Here is a 19530-nt window from a genome sequence, read left to right as displayed (position 1 = left end):
ATATACATTAAATGAAAGAGTAAATTAATTCTTTCTGCTAAAGATTTCATCAATTTGTACTATTGAAAACTAATGTAACCATCGGAATAGCCAAAAGTGACAGATGACATGTCACATATACCTCATTTAGAATTAGTTTTTAACAACAAAAATGGATAAAAATCTTAATAAAAAATTATTTTACTCTTTAATTTAATATATAGAGAATAATTTATCTATTTTTTAAATAAAAAAATAAAATACAATTTAATAACCTCTATTGTGCTCTTACTCTCACTATTAATGCAATTGCATTATATAATCTGTGACCAGTATCTACAGTCTCAAACTGCTTATAAAACATTACATATATTGAGGTCTTTTAGAACATCCTTCTTCCAATATGGGTGAGTTTAGACAACATGTGCAGCCAATGTCAGAAATGGAAATGACAAAGCAGCAGTGTTCAGAGTTGAATCCAACTCCAATGGAGAATTTCACCATTGCAGACTTCTCTCTCCAAACCTTACTGGCCCACCAACTTCCTGAATTCCCACCAATCCTCTCCTTCACTGTGCTTGCCGGCGGCAGCCCTACTGCCACCGCGGATGAACATGTTTCTCTCCAAACCAACAAGAGAAAAGCAACGGAACAATCCACATGCAAATCCCAAATCATTTCTCCAGCAGCTTCGACCACTGAATTTGAAGGAAACACCAAGACGAGGAAAAAGATTGTATGGTGTCCCATCACTCGGTTTTACAAATTTCAATCCTCATGTCAATTTCATCCTTTTTAACATATTTGGCGTTTGCAGAGACAAGGCAAAGGGAAGAAATCAAAAGAAGCAGAGGAAATCATTCATGTTAGAGCAAGAAGAGGCCAAGCTACTGATAGTCACAGTTTAGCAGAAAGGGTATCTAATTTTTTTCTTGCTTTGGTTCAGTACAAATGGAGATGAGTGAACACTAGTATTGATCTTCTTTTGTTTTCCAGGTTAGAAGAGAGAAAATAAATGAGAAAATGAGATGCTTACAAGACCTTGTTCCTGGATGCCACAAGGTAAAACCTTGTTCGATACATTATGCTTCTACATTCATCAGCATAGATTTTAACAGAGTTTGAGTGGATGCAACAGACAATGGGAATGGCAGTTATGCTGGAGGAGATAATAAATTACGTTCATTCATTACAGAATCAAGTAGAGGTAAATTTCAATGTAAAGATATTCTACTACACCAACAACACATCCTGTACTAATTTTGCTTCTTCTTAATCAGTTTCTTTCAATGCAGCTTGCGGCTGCCAGTTCTTATGTTGAAACACAAGGCGACAAAATGGCACAGGTTCTGAATTTCAAAGCTACTTTGATGGGTTTTTTTCTTTATTCTTCTTCTATAAACGGAAATAATTGAATCTCGTACAAACCATTTTAAAAATAGTTTAAAATAGTTTAAGTTTGTAATAAAATATTATCTTTCAAGTTTATAGGTATGTTTAATGTATCTGTCTATTTATTTAAGTTAGTGTCACAAATTAATTAGGTATCAATTTAGTTGAAAAATAGTTCAAATACTTTTATATATGCTAAGTAAGTTATATTATTATTATAATATTTTTTTTATATTTTATAAATCAATAAAAATTTACCCACAATGAGAAACATTTAACTTTATTATCACAACCAAAATATCATTTGATTTTTATATAAATTTTTAATAAATATATTTGTTACCGTATTACAGATATACCAACTTTCTATTAATTTAATGAAGTAAACATTGATTGAAGTACAAATGATTTGATTATGATTTAGAAATTGTTTTTATATTTCAATTGTTAAATAAGCTAACAATTCAAATAATAAATTAAAAAGAAATTATTTAAAAAATTAATTAAAAATTAACGTAATAAAATCACATATAAATATTTTTTACTTTTTCTATAAGAAGGGGATTTGATTGTCAAAATTCAAACATAAAATATGTTGTCAACTAAAACTCCAAATCAACCAAGTCTTTTATCACTAAAGTAATTAAATTTGAAATTGATGATTTTAAACCTTTCGTATTAAAGTAAGAGAAATGGTTAAAAATGAGTGATTGTGGACGCAGGAGGGGACAAATTCACATGTGGCACGACAACAACAAGAGATGGAGAAATGGGCAATGGATAGGTATGGAGAACAGCATTGGTTCCATTCGACATGGCCACTTTGACTGCACTTTTGGCCCTTTTCTTTTCCTTCTTCTTCTTGTTTTTGTTATATATATATAAAAGCACATGAATTATGGTAATGCAAATAAAAATCACATCTTGTTTCCAGATACCATGGCAAATGTTTCATCTGCTTTCTTGCACGTCACATCTATTTCTAATTGGACCTCATTTTTCCTAATTATTTTATTTTTTTCACATTTCAAATCACATATGACTATCCATTCTTCTCTTTTGTCTAAATCAATGTCCTCTTTCTTACATCCCTTTGAGAAAAACATGAAATTATTCGTCCAAGCTTAAAAATAAATTCAAAAGGAGTTTGAGTAAAAAGAAAAGTCATTTTTAATTTATTATCGAGACATTTTTAATTTGTTCTTATAACAAGCATTTACATATTATCTTCAAGTGTCTTATATTTCAACTTATGAAATTAGTTGCTTGCATTCTACGCATAGAAGCTTAACATGTGTTGAGTTTAGAGCATCATTGACGTCTTGTCTTGATAATATGACTTTCAAGAACAACTTGGGAATCACGACTTTAATGCATAAAGATCTTATAACAATAACTCTTTATAATTCACTTGCATAACCTAATGTGTTCCATGAGCTTTATCTACATAAGTGTTAAAAGAAATATCTACATTTATTATTATAAAACTATAATAATATCAGTACAATTAAATATTTATTAAGTGCTTACAAGCGAATCACGATTAGCTAGTAAGGCTTTCACTAAGAATCTCTCACTAGCACTAAAGTCAATCGCCCATATGTCTAAGCCCTAGATCATCCATGCGACGATGGTGTTTTCTTGTGTTAAAACCTTAGTGAATGGATTAGCTAGATTATCATTTGTGGATATCTTTTTTGTACTTATATCATGTCTATCAATGATCTCTTGGATCAAGTGATATTGACATAATACATTTTTCGATTTGTGAAGAGCCATTGGTTCTTTAGCTTGTGATGTGACTCCATTGTTATTACATTACAAATGTACTAGATTAACAATGCTCAGAACTGCATCTAGTTCAATGATGAACTTTTTAATCCAAATAACTTTCTTTGCAGCCTCACACATGGAGATGTATTCAACTTTAATTTATTGAGTCTATTGTCGTCATTTGTTTGGAACTTTTCCAACTAACAGCATCATCGTTAAATATAAACACAAATCCATCATGCGATTTGTTGTCATCCTTATCTAATTGGAATGCAGCCTCTGTATGACCCCTAACTTGGAGTTTAATCCCTCCATAAACAAAAAAAATGTCCTTAGTTCTTCATAAGTGCTTTAGGATATTTTTCACAGCAATCCAATAACCATCACTTGGATTACTTTGGTTCCGACTCATGATACTTAGAGCATAAGATACATCTAGTATTGTGATCTGTCGTAATTTGATACGTCAAATCAGTCTCTCCGTTATTCTCAAACAAATTAGTGTATTTTTTGTTGCATTTATTGAGTTTTCATTCTTGTCATTAATAAAGTGTTTTTATTAGTTTTATGTTATTTTTTAGACCCAATTTGGCCAAACGCGCTATTGGGAACTAACAATATGGTTGAATGGTGTAAGAAGTTTAGAATGGCCCAAAATTGAAGAAATTACCATCAAAATGAGGGGTATTTTAACACCCTAATCCGATCGGGGTAGTCTGACCCGAACTTGGAATGTTACATCAGCCACTGGAGTGACTCTCCGTTTTATTTCCAATCGAACCTCTAGCACACCATCAAACCAAGTGAATAAAATAAGAAACATGCAAGCTTTAAAATTTTAACTCACAATACTTAGCTTTCATAGGAAAAGGGGTTCGCATGTCAGAGCAAGACATGTAAACACAAGGTGAACTCATGCGCTCACATAAATACGCAAAAGACTTTTAACACATATAGTAACCTACTTCTAAGGCTCACAACCTACACAGCTCACAGGTTCTAGTTTTCGCAAAATAAGTCTCCTTAAACAGGTTAAGTCTCACGAACGATCCTTTTGCGTTGAGATTCTGCGAATTCGTATCGTAGAGACTCTCTCATCCCATGTATCGTAAATTATTAAGGGTTCATGCGTGGCAATTTGTTAAACGTTAGGGTTCACACCTTGCACAATTAGACAACTTTGTCACTTCGTAGTGACTTTGACAAACTCTATAAAAATTAGTCAGTTTTGAATATTTTGTACTCTAACTTATGGCAGATATTTTGATTAGAAAATAAATTCATAGACATGAACTCGTAAATTAAGAAAACATCAACATGGTTTTGAATTATATTCATAATGACAAGAAGTTGAAATACTTAACATTTAGGAATATATATAGTTTTATCGATTCGCGAGCTTGTATAAATAAATTTAAAAAAAACTAAGTCTTAGAAAAAAAGGCGAGGTATAGAGAGAAAGGTATTTCTATGCCCAAGCGGGGTTCCACATTTTCTTTTAATCTAGAGTTCGTTTGTACTACCTATTCAATGTTTATGCCTTGTCTGGGTCATTCGCTTCGCCACTACACACCATGTAATCTAATTGTCTGTAGTGTTTAGAAAAGTGTGTATGAGCTCTTGCGAACTAGGTGAATGTATTGGAAAACCACATAGTACATACAAAAAAATAAGTAAACAAGAATGTTATTAGGGTTATTGTTCTGCGAACTAGGTTCGCCATATCTACTTGAAGCCTAGTTCACGGTTACTTGCTATCAGTTAACCTAAATCAGTAAAACATAATGTTTTGGAAAACATAATTTTATTTACATGTTCTTTTCTGTTAGATAAACAGATATCCTTATGACTCCTCAATTTGACTCAAAGAGTCCAACATATCCCATAAGTGTAGAATTAAGCTAACACTCTCCATCACACTAGCATATATCATTGAATGAAGCTTGGTTTTATATTCTCGTATTTCTCCTAACCTATCCCAGGGCCTCTAGCCCAAATCATAAAACATAAGGGCGAGTACTTAAAATCCTATGGCATGCCATTATATCCAACAATTACCAAAGATTATAGTGTCAACATTTACTTAAACTTAGAGCTCGCGATTCATGGCAAGCTCTCGAAACACTGTTCATGACTAGCTTTCATATCAATGTTCATAAAAATACACATTTAAACACATTCATAAAATAAAGTTTTTAAAGAAGAATTTCTTGAAACTTAGGATAAAGCCTTAAGCTTCTGATTAAATTTATGGATTACACATACAAATGGTGATCCCTAAACACTTACCAGTTTGTTGAAAGTTTTAAACAAGCTTCATTGTGTTTGCTTGTAGACGGCTCTGTCAAGTTTTGGAACTTCACAAACATTCACAAGTCACTGACAATCGAAGCACAATAAAACTCATACAAAAACACAAGTGAGCCTAGGTTCACACATATTAATCTTTTGGTGAACCTAGTCTCTTTTGTTGCAAACCTTCTTAAAAGTTCTAAAGAAACAGAGTCTTAACTTAAGTTCTAAGAGCTAAGTTTTGGATTCATGATTTCATAAAAACATGACAACAATAGAAAGAAGTAATCAATAGAGAAGTTTGAAAGAGTTTTTTCGTTCAAAAAATATGTAATTTTTAATGAAAAGAATTTAATTTATAGGCACTAAGTGTTTTTATGTCCTTAAGATGCCCTAATAGACGTAGGAAAGGGTTAAGTGCATATGTGGTGTTGTGAAGAGAAAAATAAGTTGACTTCCTAAATTTTGTATAATTATCTTTGTCTATTTTTAACTATTTTTACAATTGAGACCCTACTTTCACTCTCGACCCAAACTATTGACCGCAACTCACCAAGCCCACTAGCGACTCTTTGGCTGAATGAAAAGAGGGGACTCTTTTGTTTAGGTTTTCTATCATCTTTTTTTCTTAATTTTAGTTTAGGTTTAGGGTTAATGTTCTTTTCTTTTCTTTTTCTTTTCATTTTTAGTTTAGGTTTTCTCTTTTCTTTTTTTAGGTTAGATTTTAATTTTGTTGTTTACTTTCTTCCTTATTGTTAAAAGATTTTTTAAACAATGATGGACAAACTCTTGGGCTTCAATGAAATTTCATCAATTGAATGAGCATTTTCTTAAACCCTTCACTTTCATTTTATGCTTACAATATGTTTCATAAAATACTTGTTTGGAATTTGAGTTTGAGTATATGCTAAACTTTTTGGATGGTTGATTGTTTGGTTGTTTGTTAGCTTAAGTTAATGCCTATTCTTGATTCATTGGTTGTTCGATTATATTGATATGCTTAATACGCTAAAATTGACACATCTAGCTTTAACACTCTTTGCTCGTCGTCAGGTTCGAGTTATAGAATGCTACAATAAGAACTGGAACAGTTACTATGTTAATGCCTAAATGGTCCAGTATTGATATGTGTGAAAGTGACAATTGGCAAGTATATTTTGACAATATGTGAACTGGTAACAGAGGTTTATATACATGTTTGAATTGGATAAATGACTTGAAAGTTTCTTAGATCTTGTTTGTGATTATTCCATTGAGGCATATTGGTTAGATAATTAGGAGTTTACATGGTATGTTTATGAAATGTTTTGGATTGTTTTGAATAGGTTTTTCATTGGTCAATTTGTGTTATGAAGTTGTCCTTTTGGGTTAAAAATTTAATCAAGTGCTTTAGAACATAAATTCGTACTACACGGCCGTGTGTCACACATGAACTTGTAACTTGGTTGTGTGCCTATTGGATAATAAGGAGAATTAGAAGCACACGTTTTCCAATTGTTACACGAGTTGGCCACACGTCTGTGTGAGTACTATAGATTTTTTCATTTTGTTTTCACGTGGTCTCAGTTTGTTACACAACCCAGCCACACAACCGTATGACGTTTGATGAATTTTTGTAATTTTGACCCACACGGCTTTAGTGAGTTACACGACTGTGTGACTCCTATTTTGAAAAACTAATCTGCTTTTTTAAAAGTTTTAAATTTGGTCCATATTTGTGCTCAGGTCAACTTAAGAGGTTTTGTAAGCTCAATTGAAACTCAGATTAGTTTGTAAATTATAGTATGCATGGATTATGAAATGTTTTAATGTATAATTGAATTTTAAAGTCAGAATTGTATGTAATTTACTCTGTTAACTATTGTAGCATCATATAGCTCAAGTTTGGTGACTAAACCAGGTGAGGGTGTTACATTCCATGAATGTCGCAGGAGCATTCATCAGTCCAAAGGGCATCACCAAGAATTTATAGTGACTGTATTACATGCAAAGCGCTATTTTTAGCACATCACTATCATTTACTTTCAACTGATAATATCTCGATCCAGGTCGATTTTAGAAAAGACTGAAGTTCATTTCAACTGATTGAATAAATCATTGATACGAGGTAAGGGGTACCGATTCTTGATCGTCAACTTATTCAATTGCCAGAAATCTATACAGAGCTGCATGGAACCATCTTTCATTTTTACAAACAAAACTGGAGCTCCCCAAGGCGATATACTAGGGCATATAAAGTTGCGATCTAGTAAGTCTTGCAATTGAATTTTCAATTCCTTCAACTCTGTTGGAGTCATTTAATAGGGGCAATAGATACCGAAGCCATACTAGGAAATACTTCGAATAAAAACTCAACTTCTCAATCTACTAGTAATCTCGGTAATTCCTCGATAAACATATTAGGAAATTCACACATATTTTGAATCTTTTTTATCTAATTATCATTATAACATAGGCTAGAAAAGTTTCACAACATTGATTTAAGAGCTTATCAGCTCGAACTGACAAAATAATCTGAGTCGAGCCTTTCGTTTTGACACATCCACTTCCATGATATCGCCATTTGGTTCCTGAACGAAAAACTTTTTTTTACGGCAGTCTAAAATCACTCCATGCTCGGTTATCCAATCCATTCCCAAAATCAAATCAAAATTGCCAAATGGCATAATCAGTAGGTCCATATGGAATAATATATTCTGAATTTCTAATGGGCATTGTTTGCACATTTGATCAACTAAAGGCGTCTATCTTAAAGAACTCATTACAGACATCAGTAGCATTACCCTCCTCACGGGTCCAAACAATATAAGATCGTGTCAGGGTTTTGGCCTATAACTGATGACCAGATGTCCCATTCTCCTTTCAAAAACCACCTCTCAATGCAGAGCCACCGCGATTACTCCCTCGACCATTGATAGTTGGAGTAGATCTCTAAGTAGAAGCAGGTGGATCAATGTCACGTACAAAATGATCCAGTGATCCACATGTAACAACCCAAACCTGTCCTAGACGTTATGGCCGAATCTAGCGATGTCATATGGAATGGAATTTGAAATTGAATTTATCGAGTTAAAGCAATTTTTGTTTATTAACTTCTTTTTATCTTTCATCAATCTCAAAACTATTTTCCTGTTAATTAGTTTCGTTTAAAATCATGTTTTGTAGCGGAAGCTTTCAAAACCATGCCATTTAAAGAAAATCATTCGCGTTTAGGAAAAACATTATGCTTAATAAAACCGAGTTTATGAAAACAGTTAAAAACCCAAAACAAATGCAAACAGTCCAAAAGTCTCAAATTACATAAAAAAATACCCGGAAACAAATAGGAATTAAAACCATAAGAGAAATTAAAGTCGTTCAATAAACTTGCGATCACCGCTAAGTCCTTCGCCGCACCAAACCATCTAAGTCTGGGGATTACCTGTATAGATAAAACAGAAAGGGTAAACTCAGTGTGTAATCCCCATAAAAGACATGCATACAGTCAAACAACAGTTATCAGTCCAATGCAGTCTGGGCACTTTAGGTTCAGCAGCAGTTCGGGCCTTAGCCCATTTCAGTTTCAGTATCAGATATGCATTAGAGCCTGAGCCCATCACAGTAACAGTATCAGATATACATTAATCAGTAAACAGAGTTCTACCCAACCAGCCTCTACACACCCGTCCATCCCTACACTCCATGTGGGGTTTAAAACACCTACCCCTACACTCCAAGTAGTACCGAATTCGGTACATAATAAGTATATTACAGCTAAGTTACCAGATAATAGGCTTAAGAGCCTTTCAGTACACTTCCTCCAAATATCAACATCCCAACCCAATGCAATGCAACATACAATATTTGACATGCTAATACATGAATATCAGTTACACATACAGTTCAGTATTCATTCATTTAATCATTATGCTCAGTACATACATCATACATATAGTTCAAGCATTTAAGGGTCTAAGTAGTGCTTACCGACCCTACGGTAGGTTCACAGTCGACTTGGGAGACCCGTGCAACCTTAGAACACATTTCGGTTAAATGGAATCACATGCCCATATAGCCTAATTTGGCCTTGGTCGTGTGGTTCACACGGTCTGGCCCAGATTTCCACACGCCAGTGTGGACTACCCGTATGGGCCCATATGCCCATGTGGCCCATACAGCCTAATTCAGTTGAGCCAATGTGTCACGCATGGCCTACATGGCCATCACACGGCCGTGTCTAGCGCACAGCCTAGCCTTCATCGATCAAACCCTTGTCGTCGAACACAGTCTACCACACAGCCGTGTAGCGTCTACAGAATGGATTTCAGCTTTTTCTAAAAATGCGTTTTCTTGCAATTCGGGTACACACCTGGTATCGATTCATTGTGGAACCACTCCCGAGCCTAATATCGACATAACAACACCCAAAATTAGACCTAAAACACAATCAATTCAAGAATACAAAATCGGCAACAATTCAATTCACACGATTAGCACTTACCCCTACTCACAGAACGTTAACGACTATGATTCCGCAAGAGGAGAGCCCCATTCTCCCTAATTCGTTGCTGGAAAAACTTAACATCAGTCAACGAAATGAACGAGTAGAACGATTTGTACACGCTAAAGAACAACCACTCCAATCCACGCGAGTATCACGCCTTATACTTACCAAAATGCCCAATTACACGGAAGAATTGGAAACCAAAATTGTTGAACGGATTTGACAGGATTCGAACACGAGATAATAAAAAAGTATTTGTTTTGCCAGACAACAAAAAGAACATCAACTATTTGGGAATTTTTCAAAAAGAAGAAAAAAAATAAAAAGATTAACCCACTAATCCCTTAATTTACTCTCCCACTTAACCACTACATCCACTACTCAGAATCCTACTCTCTCAAGGCTCTAACCGAGAACTGAGCAAAAAATATTACCAATCCCGCTTGTGCAATGATTCAAACATAAGACCTCCAACTTACTAAGACTCAACTTAACCACCAGACCAGCAGACCCATTCTGATATGTTTCTACAAATACTTAAATATAAGCCTACACTCCAAACGCAAGGCTTAGATCAGAAAGATAACAAAATTTTTTAAAAATAGAGCTTGAACTTGGGACCTCTCACACATACCCAGAACACTTAACCACTGAAGCAGATAGATATTTATTTCAAATTTACCTAGAAACAGAAATATGAATTTTGGGGTGTTACACCACATCGAAAACAAGCTCTGGTTTTCTTCTAACGTTTGCCCATGTGTCTCTTCCCACACAATGTACAACCTAAAATATCATCATACCTTCTAAGGCCTTTCACACTTCCCACAGACACTATCAGATGTCCATCTCGGCTCCTCTCTAAAATGGCAAATACCGAAGCCGGTCTCCAACATTTCCAAGACTCTCTAGTCCATGTAGGCAATGGATGCAAGCTAGAGGTCCTGACTCACTTCTCAGGGACTCAGGGGTTTCAGGTTTCTTATCAAGTCTCATTGCCTATTTAACCATCTTCGCTCGATCAATCAAGTTTGTAATTTCTTTTTATCTTATGCGAGACCAACTGAACCCTAAGCTCATCACATAGTCTTCGAAGAAATTGTTTACAACTTTCTTTTTCCATCAGTAATAATTCCACGGCATATTTACTGAGCCTCAGAAATTCTCATTCATAATCAACTGTTGTCTACTCACCTTGTTTGAACAACAGAAATTATTGCTTTCGGTCTTCTAAATATAGTTCACCAACATACTTTTTCGTCAATTCTGACTGGAAGAAATCCCAACCAATCTAATCAACAGATACATGTTGAGTAATACTTTGCGACCATGTATATACCTATCTTTGTGAAAGAGAAACGACGCATGTGACACATTCTCGAGAAGTGTATTCAAGCTGTTGTAGGACTCAATTCATCACCTATAACCACATTTCTACTGTTAAGGATCAACTCTTCTTACTCCCATGAATTCAATGGCACCATACTTTCATAATTCTTTTATAAAAGCTTGTCAGATTGTCGAAGTTGGCGCAATCGAATGGGTAGTCCCTGCCAATCATTAAAGAGCTTTTGCAATAGAACGGAGTAAATTCTCATCCCCCTTACCCTCAGGTCTCTGTCCGACAACACTAGGCTAACAGGTACTAGTTCAGTCTGCACTCAGTCTTTTGATTTCAAATCTATTTTCATTCTCGACAAATTCACTGCTACTATTAATATCATACTCAACATAATTTTTGGATTCACCTGACACATTTAGCTACAAACAAGAACATTTTATAATTAGCATCCAATTTTCGGCCTAGACTTGACTCGACCTTGGCATGTACCTTCTAGACTCATTTTCAAGCTTGATTTAGTTCAAGAATCAACTAAACCTATAGCTTTGATACCACTAAATGTAACACTAATTGTCAATCCCCGTCGTCGGGTTCGAGTTACAAAATGCTATAATACGAAACAAAAAAATTACAGACAATTAACAATCACAATTTAATAACTTTAATCATTTCAATCATGTATTACCATTTAAAACTTTTCCAAAATATTATATGAGCTTACTTAAGCTTTAGAGTTGACCTATGAACAAAAAAGGATTAGATTGTAACATTTTCAAAAGATAAAGGCAAACATGTAAAACAACGGTCACACGGTTATGTGTCCAAGCCTTGTAACTCTCTGAAGCCGTGTGGATCAAATTGCAAAATTTCTTCAAAATTCGCACGACCATCTGGCTGGGTCGTGTAACAAACTAAAACTGTGTGAAATCCAAATGACCAAATCTATAATATCCACACAAGCGTGTAGCCAGCCCGTGTGACAGTCGAGAACAGTGTGCTTCTAATGCATCTTATATTTCAGTGGCACACGGACGTGTCACTAACCCATGTATGACACACAGTTGTGTGACTAAAACAAATGGCACAAAATACTTCATCTAGGGCCTACTTCATGCCAAACTATATCCAAAGCATAACCTATGTTCAATTGCATAATTATACCTACTTAAAACCCACATAAAATCAATAGAACACATACCAATTTGTCACATTTATACCACATGCAAACAATATATCAATATGCCACAAATTGGCACCATTTCTCAAGTAAAACATGACATATGTCATTTCTCAACATCTATACATTCAATCTCCTACCAAACTTACCATAACATTATACAATCATCATACCATTTACAACTTTCAATTAAATTCAATACCATATATAATCAACATCCTTCCAATCTCACAACATAAAGTGCAAATTGTCCATAACTACAAAAACTAGACATTAATCATTCACTAGAGCACATATTAACAATTTCAAACATATATAAACCACCTAAAATTCAAAACGACAACCCTAGGTACATGCCAATTTGTATAGCCAAAAGGAGAACAAACTTTAAGGAGTCTGAGGTCTCGGTTGGATGCTGAAGTGAAACTCAAAACGTAGCTATAAACCTAACCTGCACACAAAAAGTGAATTTCACAATAAGGAGATAATTCAACGTATTTCTCTAAATTGAGATGGTATAGTGAAATCAACCTAATCCATATTCATTTGAATTAATATTTAAAATTCATGCCATTAAGTTTCAACATGAATCTTTTGTCACTGATTATCCTCTTCCATATTTAAGAACATCATTTCGTATTATGCTACCACTGGAATTTTGAACTCATGAACTCATTTTAACTCACTTTAATTTTGTCATCCCGGATTTCTCGTCTATGATGGCTTGCTATCCCAGATTGCCCGAAAACAATGGCTCACCACCCCGAATTGCCCAGAAATGATAGTTCCTTAATTCATTTATGTCATCCCGGGTTGCCCGACAACGATGACCTACTAACCTAAATTTCTCGACAATAATGGCTTACCACCCTAGGTTGCCCAAAAACGATGGTTTGTCGAATCTAGCCCACTGACACATCAATCACCTCCACCAATTATCATATAGCCAAAAGTCAATACACCTTCAAATGTCGACTAATATACTCAAAATGCTTCTGTACAATTTCATACCCAATGACAAATATAATTCAATAATATACTCAAAATGCTTTTGTAAAATTTCACACCCAATTATAGATATAATTTAATATCATAATTATAATTCTATTCATTTTGGTACGTATCTTGGTATTCAAGTTCAAATATTCCACATCATTTCAATTCACCATAAAAATTTACTTTAGCAATGTACAATGTATAATATCATGAAAATATAGAAATTAAATAAGCGTAAAATCGTACAAATAGTTACGGAAAACTCGAACTACTCTTCATCGATTTTCACTTTCCCCGTTCCTTTTTATGCTCTTGCGTCGTCTTTAGCTACGATTAATAATTTGAAAATGTATAACATTAATTTCCAGGTAAATTCAAAATTAATTATAAGTTCACACATATTTTATAGTTTATTCAATTCAGTCCCTAAAACTCTGACTAACATAACTTTCAATTTAGAACTCAAATTTTTAATTTAATTTCACTATAGTCCATTTAGGACCTCTTATTTTTCATTTATACTACTAATTTCAAAATTTATACATTTTAGTCCCTATTAAAAAACTATAAATTAACATTATAATTTAATCTTTTTTCACTTCTAAGCTTAAAATCAATCAATTTAGTACCCCTAAACTTCAAGGATTCATCAATAACATCATTCGAAAACTTTAACAGTTACGAAAAATAAAACATGGGTCAGTTAGATTAAGCTCCTAGGATTTAAAAAACATAAAAGTTACAAGAAAAAGACCTAATTGAACTAACTAATTTTGTGATTGAAAATTAAACATTTTAAGGCCGACACCCTTTCTTATTCTCTTTCTTCCTACGGCTTGAATGAAGAAAAGAAAGAAAATACATTTCTCTCTTTTTTCACTAAACCAAATATAGTTTTAATGTTATGCTTTTTATTTTAATTATTATTTTTATTAACATTTTATAACATATATAGATAAATTGTCGCCCACTATGTTTCCATTGTGGTATTATTACCACTTTGGCCCTAAAGCTAAGTTTTTTTAATTAAGAAATCTATAGTAATTAAACTTTTACCATTTTTACAATTTCGTCCTTTTACCTTAATTTATCACTAATTCAATAAAATTACCTATCTAAAATTCAATTAACCTATAATATAACTTCATATAATAAAAATATTTACAGGTCTAGTTTACAGAAACATGGTCCTAAAAATGCATTTTCCAACACCACTGACTTTCGGGTTGTTACACTAGTAGAAAACCTAGATAAATGAAACCGAGAGGAGTGTTTATCCTTAGATAGTTTGATATAATTGTGCCGAGTAGTGAGACTGAGAGGTAGTCTATATGCCTAGGTGACTCTGAGAGGTAATCTTAGGTGGTATCTTTTAGTCAAGGATGAGATCGAGAGGAGATTTAGAACTAAGAGTGGCAAGCAATATAATCAGTATAGGTTTATTAGTTTAATTAGCACTCAACTAATCAATCGACTAGTGTTTAATCATTTAAATTATCTAAGATACTAGGAAGAAATTTTAGCTTAGTTAGTTTAATTAATCGTTTAAATTTAGTTTATAAACAATTTTATTTGGACTTGCATTAACAATTTTCGACTCAACTAGATTAGTAATTTCTTAACTTATAATTAACTTGATAAACACATTTACTCACTTGGCAGTCATTTGGGTTCAATCCTTAGGATACTCGAGTGTCCCATTAACACTACAAATATTACAACCGACACTATACAGTTGCAATTAAAACTCGCTCTTTAAATTGTTTCATAAAATTGTTTGTTTTTCTGTGCACAAGCACGTGCGATTCAAATTGTGCTTAACATGGTGTACATGATCGATCCCACCACTAAAGCATATGGAACCTTATTCATTCTTGCCATATCTTCTAAAGTTTTAGGATTCATCTCTTTCAAAAGATGTACAACATGCACCATAGGTAAGTTTCCTCTTTTGGAAAAAACCATGCTAATCCCTTTTGTTAGAATTAAGTGACCCAAATTCTTATTTAAATAAAATATGATGGAAAATAAAATAAAAGTAAAATCCATATAGAACTAGACTTCTTTTATTTTATTTTAGAATAAGGTTTTTAAACCTTATTAAACTCCATCTATTTTATATTGATTAGGATAAGGTGTTTCAATCCTACTAGAATATGGCTTTGCAAGCCTATAAATAGACATAGTCTATTCTTCTTGTATTTATTCAAATTTTTCGACATAGTGAATTTTCTTCTCCTCTGCCCGTGGTTTTTTTCCCGAAAGGGTTTCCACGTAAAATTTGTGTGTTCTTTATTTTATTTATTTTATTTATTTTATTTTATTTTATTTTTCACAAATTGGTATCAGAGCTTCCGGGTTATTTATCTCGATCACGGTAATGGCGTCTTTGAAGTATGAAATTCCGCTGTTGGATCGCAAAACCAGATTTGCGTTGTGGCAAATTAAGATGCAAGCAGTTCTTGCACAGATGGATCTGGAGGATGCCCTGCTAGGGATAGATAAGATGCCTTTGACATTAACAGATGAAGAGAAGAAGCGTAAGGATCGAAAGGCATTAACACAATTACATCTCCATTTGTCTAACGAAATTTTGCAGGATGTGATGAAAGAGAAAACTGCCGCTGCATTATGGAATAGGCTAGAACAAATATGTATGTCGAAAACTCTAACAAGCAAGTTGCATATGAAGCAGCGTCTTTATGCTCATCGTTTGGAGGAAGGTGCGTCTGTACACGAACACTTAACAGTGTTTAAAGAAATTCTCTCAAACTTGGAGGCCATGGAGGTTCAGTATGATAAGGAAGATCTAGGGTTGATTCTACTTTGTTCGTTGCCCCCGTCTTATTCAACCTTTAGAGACACGATTTTATATAGCCGCGAGTCTCTCACAGTTGATGAGGTTTATGATTCTTTAACCTCGTATGATAAGATGAAGCATCTTGTGGTTAAACCCGACTCTTAGAGAGAGGGTCTCATTGTTCGTGGGAGACAAGAGCAGAATGCTGATGATGATCATGGTAGAACACAGGAACGGAATCCTCGTGGTAAATCTAAGGGTAGATCGAAGTCTTCAAACAGAGGTAAAACTTGTAACTTCTGCAAGAAGAAATGGCACATTAAATCTGAGTGCTATAAGCTACAAAATAAGATTAAAAGGGAGGCTGCGAATCAAAAGGGAAAACAACCAAAAAATTCCGGTGAAGCTGATGTTGTAGAAGACTACAGCGATGGTGAACTTCTAGTCGCTTCTGTCAATGATTCTAAAGTAAGCAATGAGTGGATACTTAATTCAGGCTCCACCTTCCACATGAGTCCCAATCATGATTGGTTTACAACTTACAAAACAATATCTGAAGGTATTATTTTGATGGGAAATAATGCTTCATGTAAAATCGTAGGTGTTGGAACAATTAAAGTTAAGATGTTTGATGGAGTTGTCAGAACACTTAGTGACGTGCGGCATGTCCCAGAATTTTGGGCAGAAGCGGCCTCTACTGCATGTTTTTTGATCAACCGATCTCCATCCGTTGCCATTGAGAAAAAGACTCCACAAGAGGTATGGTCTGGTAATCCTGCTAATTATCCTGATTTAAAGATTTTTGGGTGTCCTGCATATGCTCATGTTGATAATGGAAAATTGGAACCGAGATCTATTAAATGCATTTTTCTTGGTTATAAAGCTGGTGTAAAAGGGTATAAGTTATGGTGTCCTTGTGATTAGCAGAGATGTTGTTTTTGATGAAACTGCTATGCTACCTAACTTATCTCTTAAAGACTCTTCCAATAAAGAAAATCAAAAGCAGGTGGAGCATCAGATTAATACAAAGTTAACTCCTGAAGCCAGAACAAAAATTAACAATAGAGTTGGTTCTTCACCACAATACTCTATCGCCAAAAACAGAACTAGAAGAGAAATTAAACCTCCAAAGAAGTATGCCGAGGTTGATCTAGTTGCTTATACTTTAAATGTGGCTGAAGATATAGATGCGAATCAAGAGCCATCTAATTATTCTGAGGCGGTTAGGTATGAAGACTCAGAAAAGTGGATGTTTGCTATGCAAGAAGAGATGGAATCACTCCACAAAAATAGAACATGGGACCTTGTGAAACTTCCTAAAGGTAAAAAGGCTGTTCGTTGTAAATGGGTGTTTAAAAAGAAAGGAGGGACTCTAGGAGTTGAAGAACCCAGATATAAAGCAAGGCTTGTTGCAAAGGGTTACAGTCAAATTTCAAGAGTGAACTTCACAGATGTGTTCTCTCTAGTTGTTAAGCATAGTTCGATTCGAGCTTTGCTTGGTATTGTGGCCATACATGATTTGGAGCTTGAGCAGTTAGATGTAAAAACTACATTTCTGCATGGAGAACTTGAGGAAGATATTTACATGCAACAACCAGAGGGTTTTATAGTCTCAGAAAAAGAGGACTATGTTTGCTTGCTGAGAAAGTCCCTTTACGGTTTGAAACAGTCACCAAGACAGTGGTACAAGAGGTTTGATTCCTTTATGACTTCTCATGATTTCAAAAGAAGTAGTTTAGACAGTTGTGTTTACTTTAAGAAAAACAGTGATGGTTCTTTTGTGTATCTACTTCTTTATGTTGATGACATGTTGATAGCAGCAAAAGATAAAGGAGAGATAAGAAAGGTTAAAGCCCAACTAAGTGAAGAATTTGAGATGACAGATTTAGGACCAGCAAAGAAGATACTTGGTATGGAGATTCTCGGAGATAGAAAAGCAAGTAAATTGTACCTAAGTCAGAAGGGGTACATTGAGAAAGTTCTTTGCAGGTTCAATATGCAGAGTGCTAAGCTTGTTAGTACTCCTTTAGTATCCCATTTCAAACTTTCATCGGCCTTGTCTCCTCAATCAGATGATGAGATTGAGTACATGTTACATGTTCCATACTCTTGTGCAGTGGGATCTCTCATATATGCTATGGTTTGTTCACGTCCAGATTTATCATATGCAATCAGTGCAGTTAGCAGATATATGGCAAATCCCGGTAAAGAATATTGGAAAGCAGTTCAGTAGATTTTAAGATACTTACGAGGCACTACTAATGTTTGCTTACAGTTTGGAAGAACTAAAGATGGAGTTATAGGGTATGTTGATGCTGATTTTGCTGGAGACCTTGATAGAAGAAGATCTCTCACAGGTTACGTCTTTACAATCGAAGGTTGTGCAATTAGTTGGAAAGCCACTTTGCAAACTATAGTCACTTTGTCTACCACTGAAGCTGAGTACATGGCGATTACTGAGGCTTGTAAAGAAGCTATTTGGTTGAAGAGACTCTTTAGTGAACTCAATGAAGACCTTCAAATCAGCACAGTATTTTGTGACAGTCAGAGTGCCATCTTTCTTACAAAAGATCAAATGTTTCATGAGAGAACAAAACATATTGATATTCGGTATCATTTTGTTCGTGATATTATTGCTCGTGGTGATATTGTTGTGAGCAAAATTAGTACTCATGAAAATCCTGCAGATATGATGACTAAGTCACTTCCTATAACCAAGTTTGAGCATTGCTTAGACTTGGTTGGTGTTCATTGTTGAAGTTAAACCCTTAAGGGGTTTTATGGAAGAGGTGGAGAACTTGTTTATTGAAAGTTCACAATGAAGAACTTGTTCATTGAGAATTTGTGTCAAGGTGGAGATTGTTAGAATTAAGTGACCCAAATTCTTATTTAAATAAAATACAATGGAAAATAAAATAAAAGTAAAATCCATATAGAACTATACTTCTTTTATTTTATTTTAGAATAAGGTTTTTAAACCTTATTAAACTCCATCTATTTTATATTGATTAGGATAAGGTGTTTCAATCCTACTAGAATATGGCTTTGCAAGCCTATAAATAGACATAGTCTATTCTTCTTGTATTTGATTCAAATTTTTTGACATAGTGAATTTTCTTCTCCTCTGCCCGTGGTTTTTTCCCGAAAGGGTTTCCACGTAAAATTTGTGTGTTCTTTATTTTATTTATTTTATTTTATTTTATTTTTCACACCTTTCAACATCTTGTCTATGTAAATAGATTGAGAAAGTCCAAGCAACCTTTTTGATCTATCCCTAGAAATCCTAATTCCAAGAA

At 34.2% G+C, this 19530-nt stretch overlaps 1 protein-coding gene across 2 annotated transcripts; it reads left to right on the top strand.

Annotated features, from left to right (window-relative positions):
• Positions 1 to 275: 275 nt before the first annotated feature.
• Positions 276 to 2304, top strand: LOC121203037 (transcription factor BEE 3). 2 transcript variants are annotated; one of them, XM_041082710.1, is made up of 6 exons: positions 276 to 715; positions 797 to 895; positions 976 to 1041; positions 1118 to 1186; positions 1260 to 1325; positions 2094 to 2304. In XM_041082710.1, exons 1-6 carry the CDS (start codon positions 383 to 385, stop codon positions 2196 to 2198), a joined length of 738 nt encoding a protein of 245 aa, XP_040938644.1. In that variant the 5' UTR covers positions 276 to 382; the 3' UTR covers positions 2199 to 2304. The 2 variants fall into 2 exon arrangements, with proteins under 2 accessions (XP_040938644.1, XP_040938645.1); XM_041082711.1 differs by having other exon boundaries at positions 282 to 715; positions 1275 to 1325.
• The last annotated feature ends 17226 nt before the right edge of the window (positions 2305 to 19530 follow it).

Source organism: Gossypium hirsutum, chromosome A12 (genome assembly GCF_007990345.1).
Source record: "Gossypium hirsutum isolate 1008001.06 chromosome A12, Gossypium_hirsutum_v2.1, whole genome shotgun sequence".
Classification (NCBI taxonomy): domain Eukaryota; kingdom Viridiplantae; phylum Streptophyta; class Magnoliopsida; order Malvales; family Malvaceae; genus Gossypium; species Gossypium hirsutum.
Note: the sequence above shows the minus strand (reverse complement) of the source record. Positions and strands in the feature narration are given on the sequence as shown.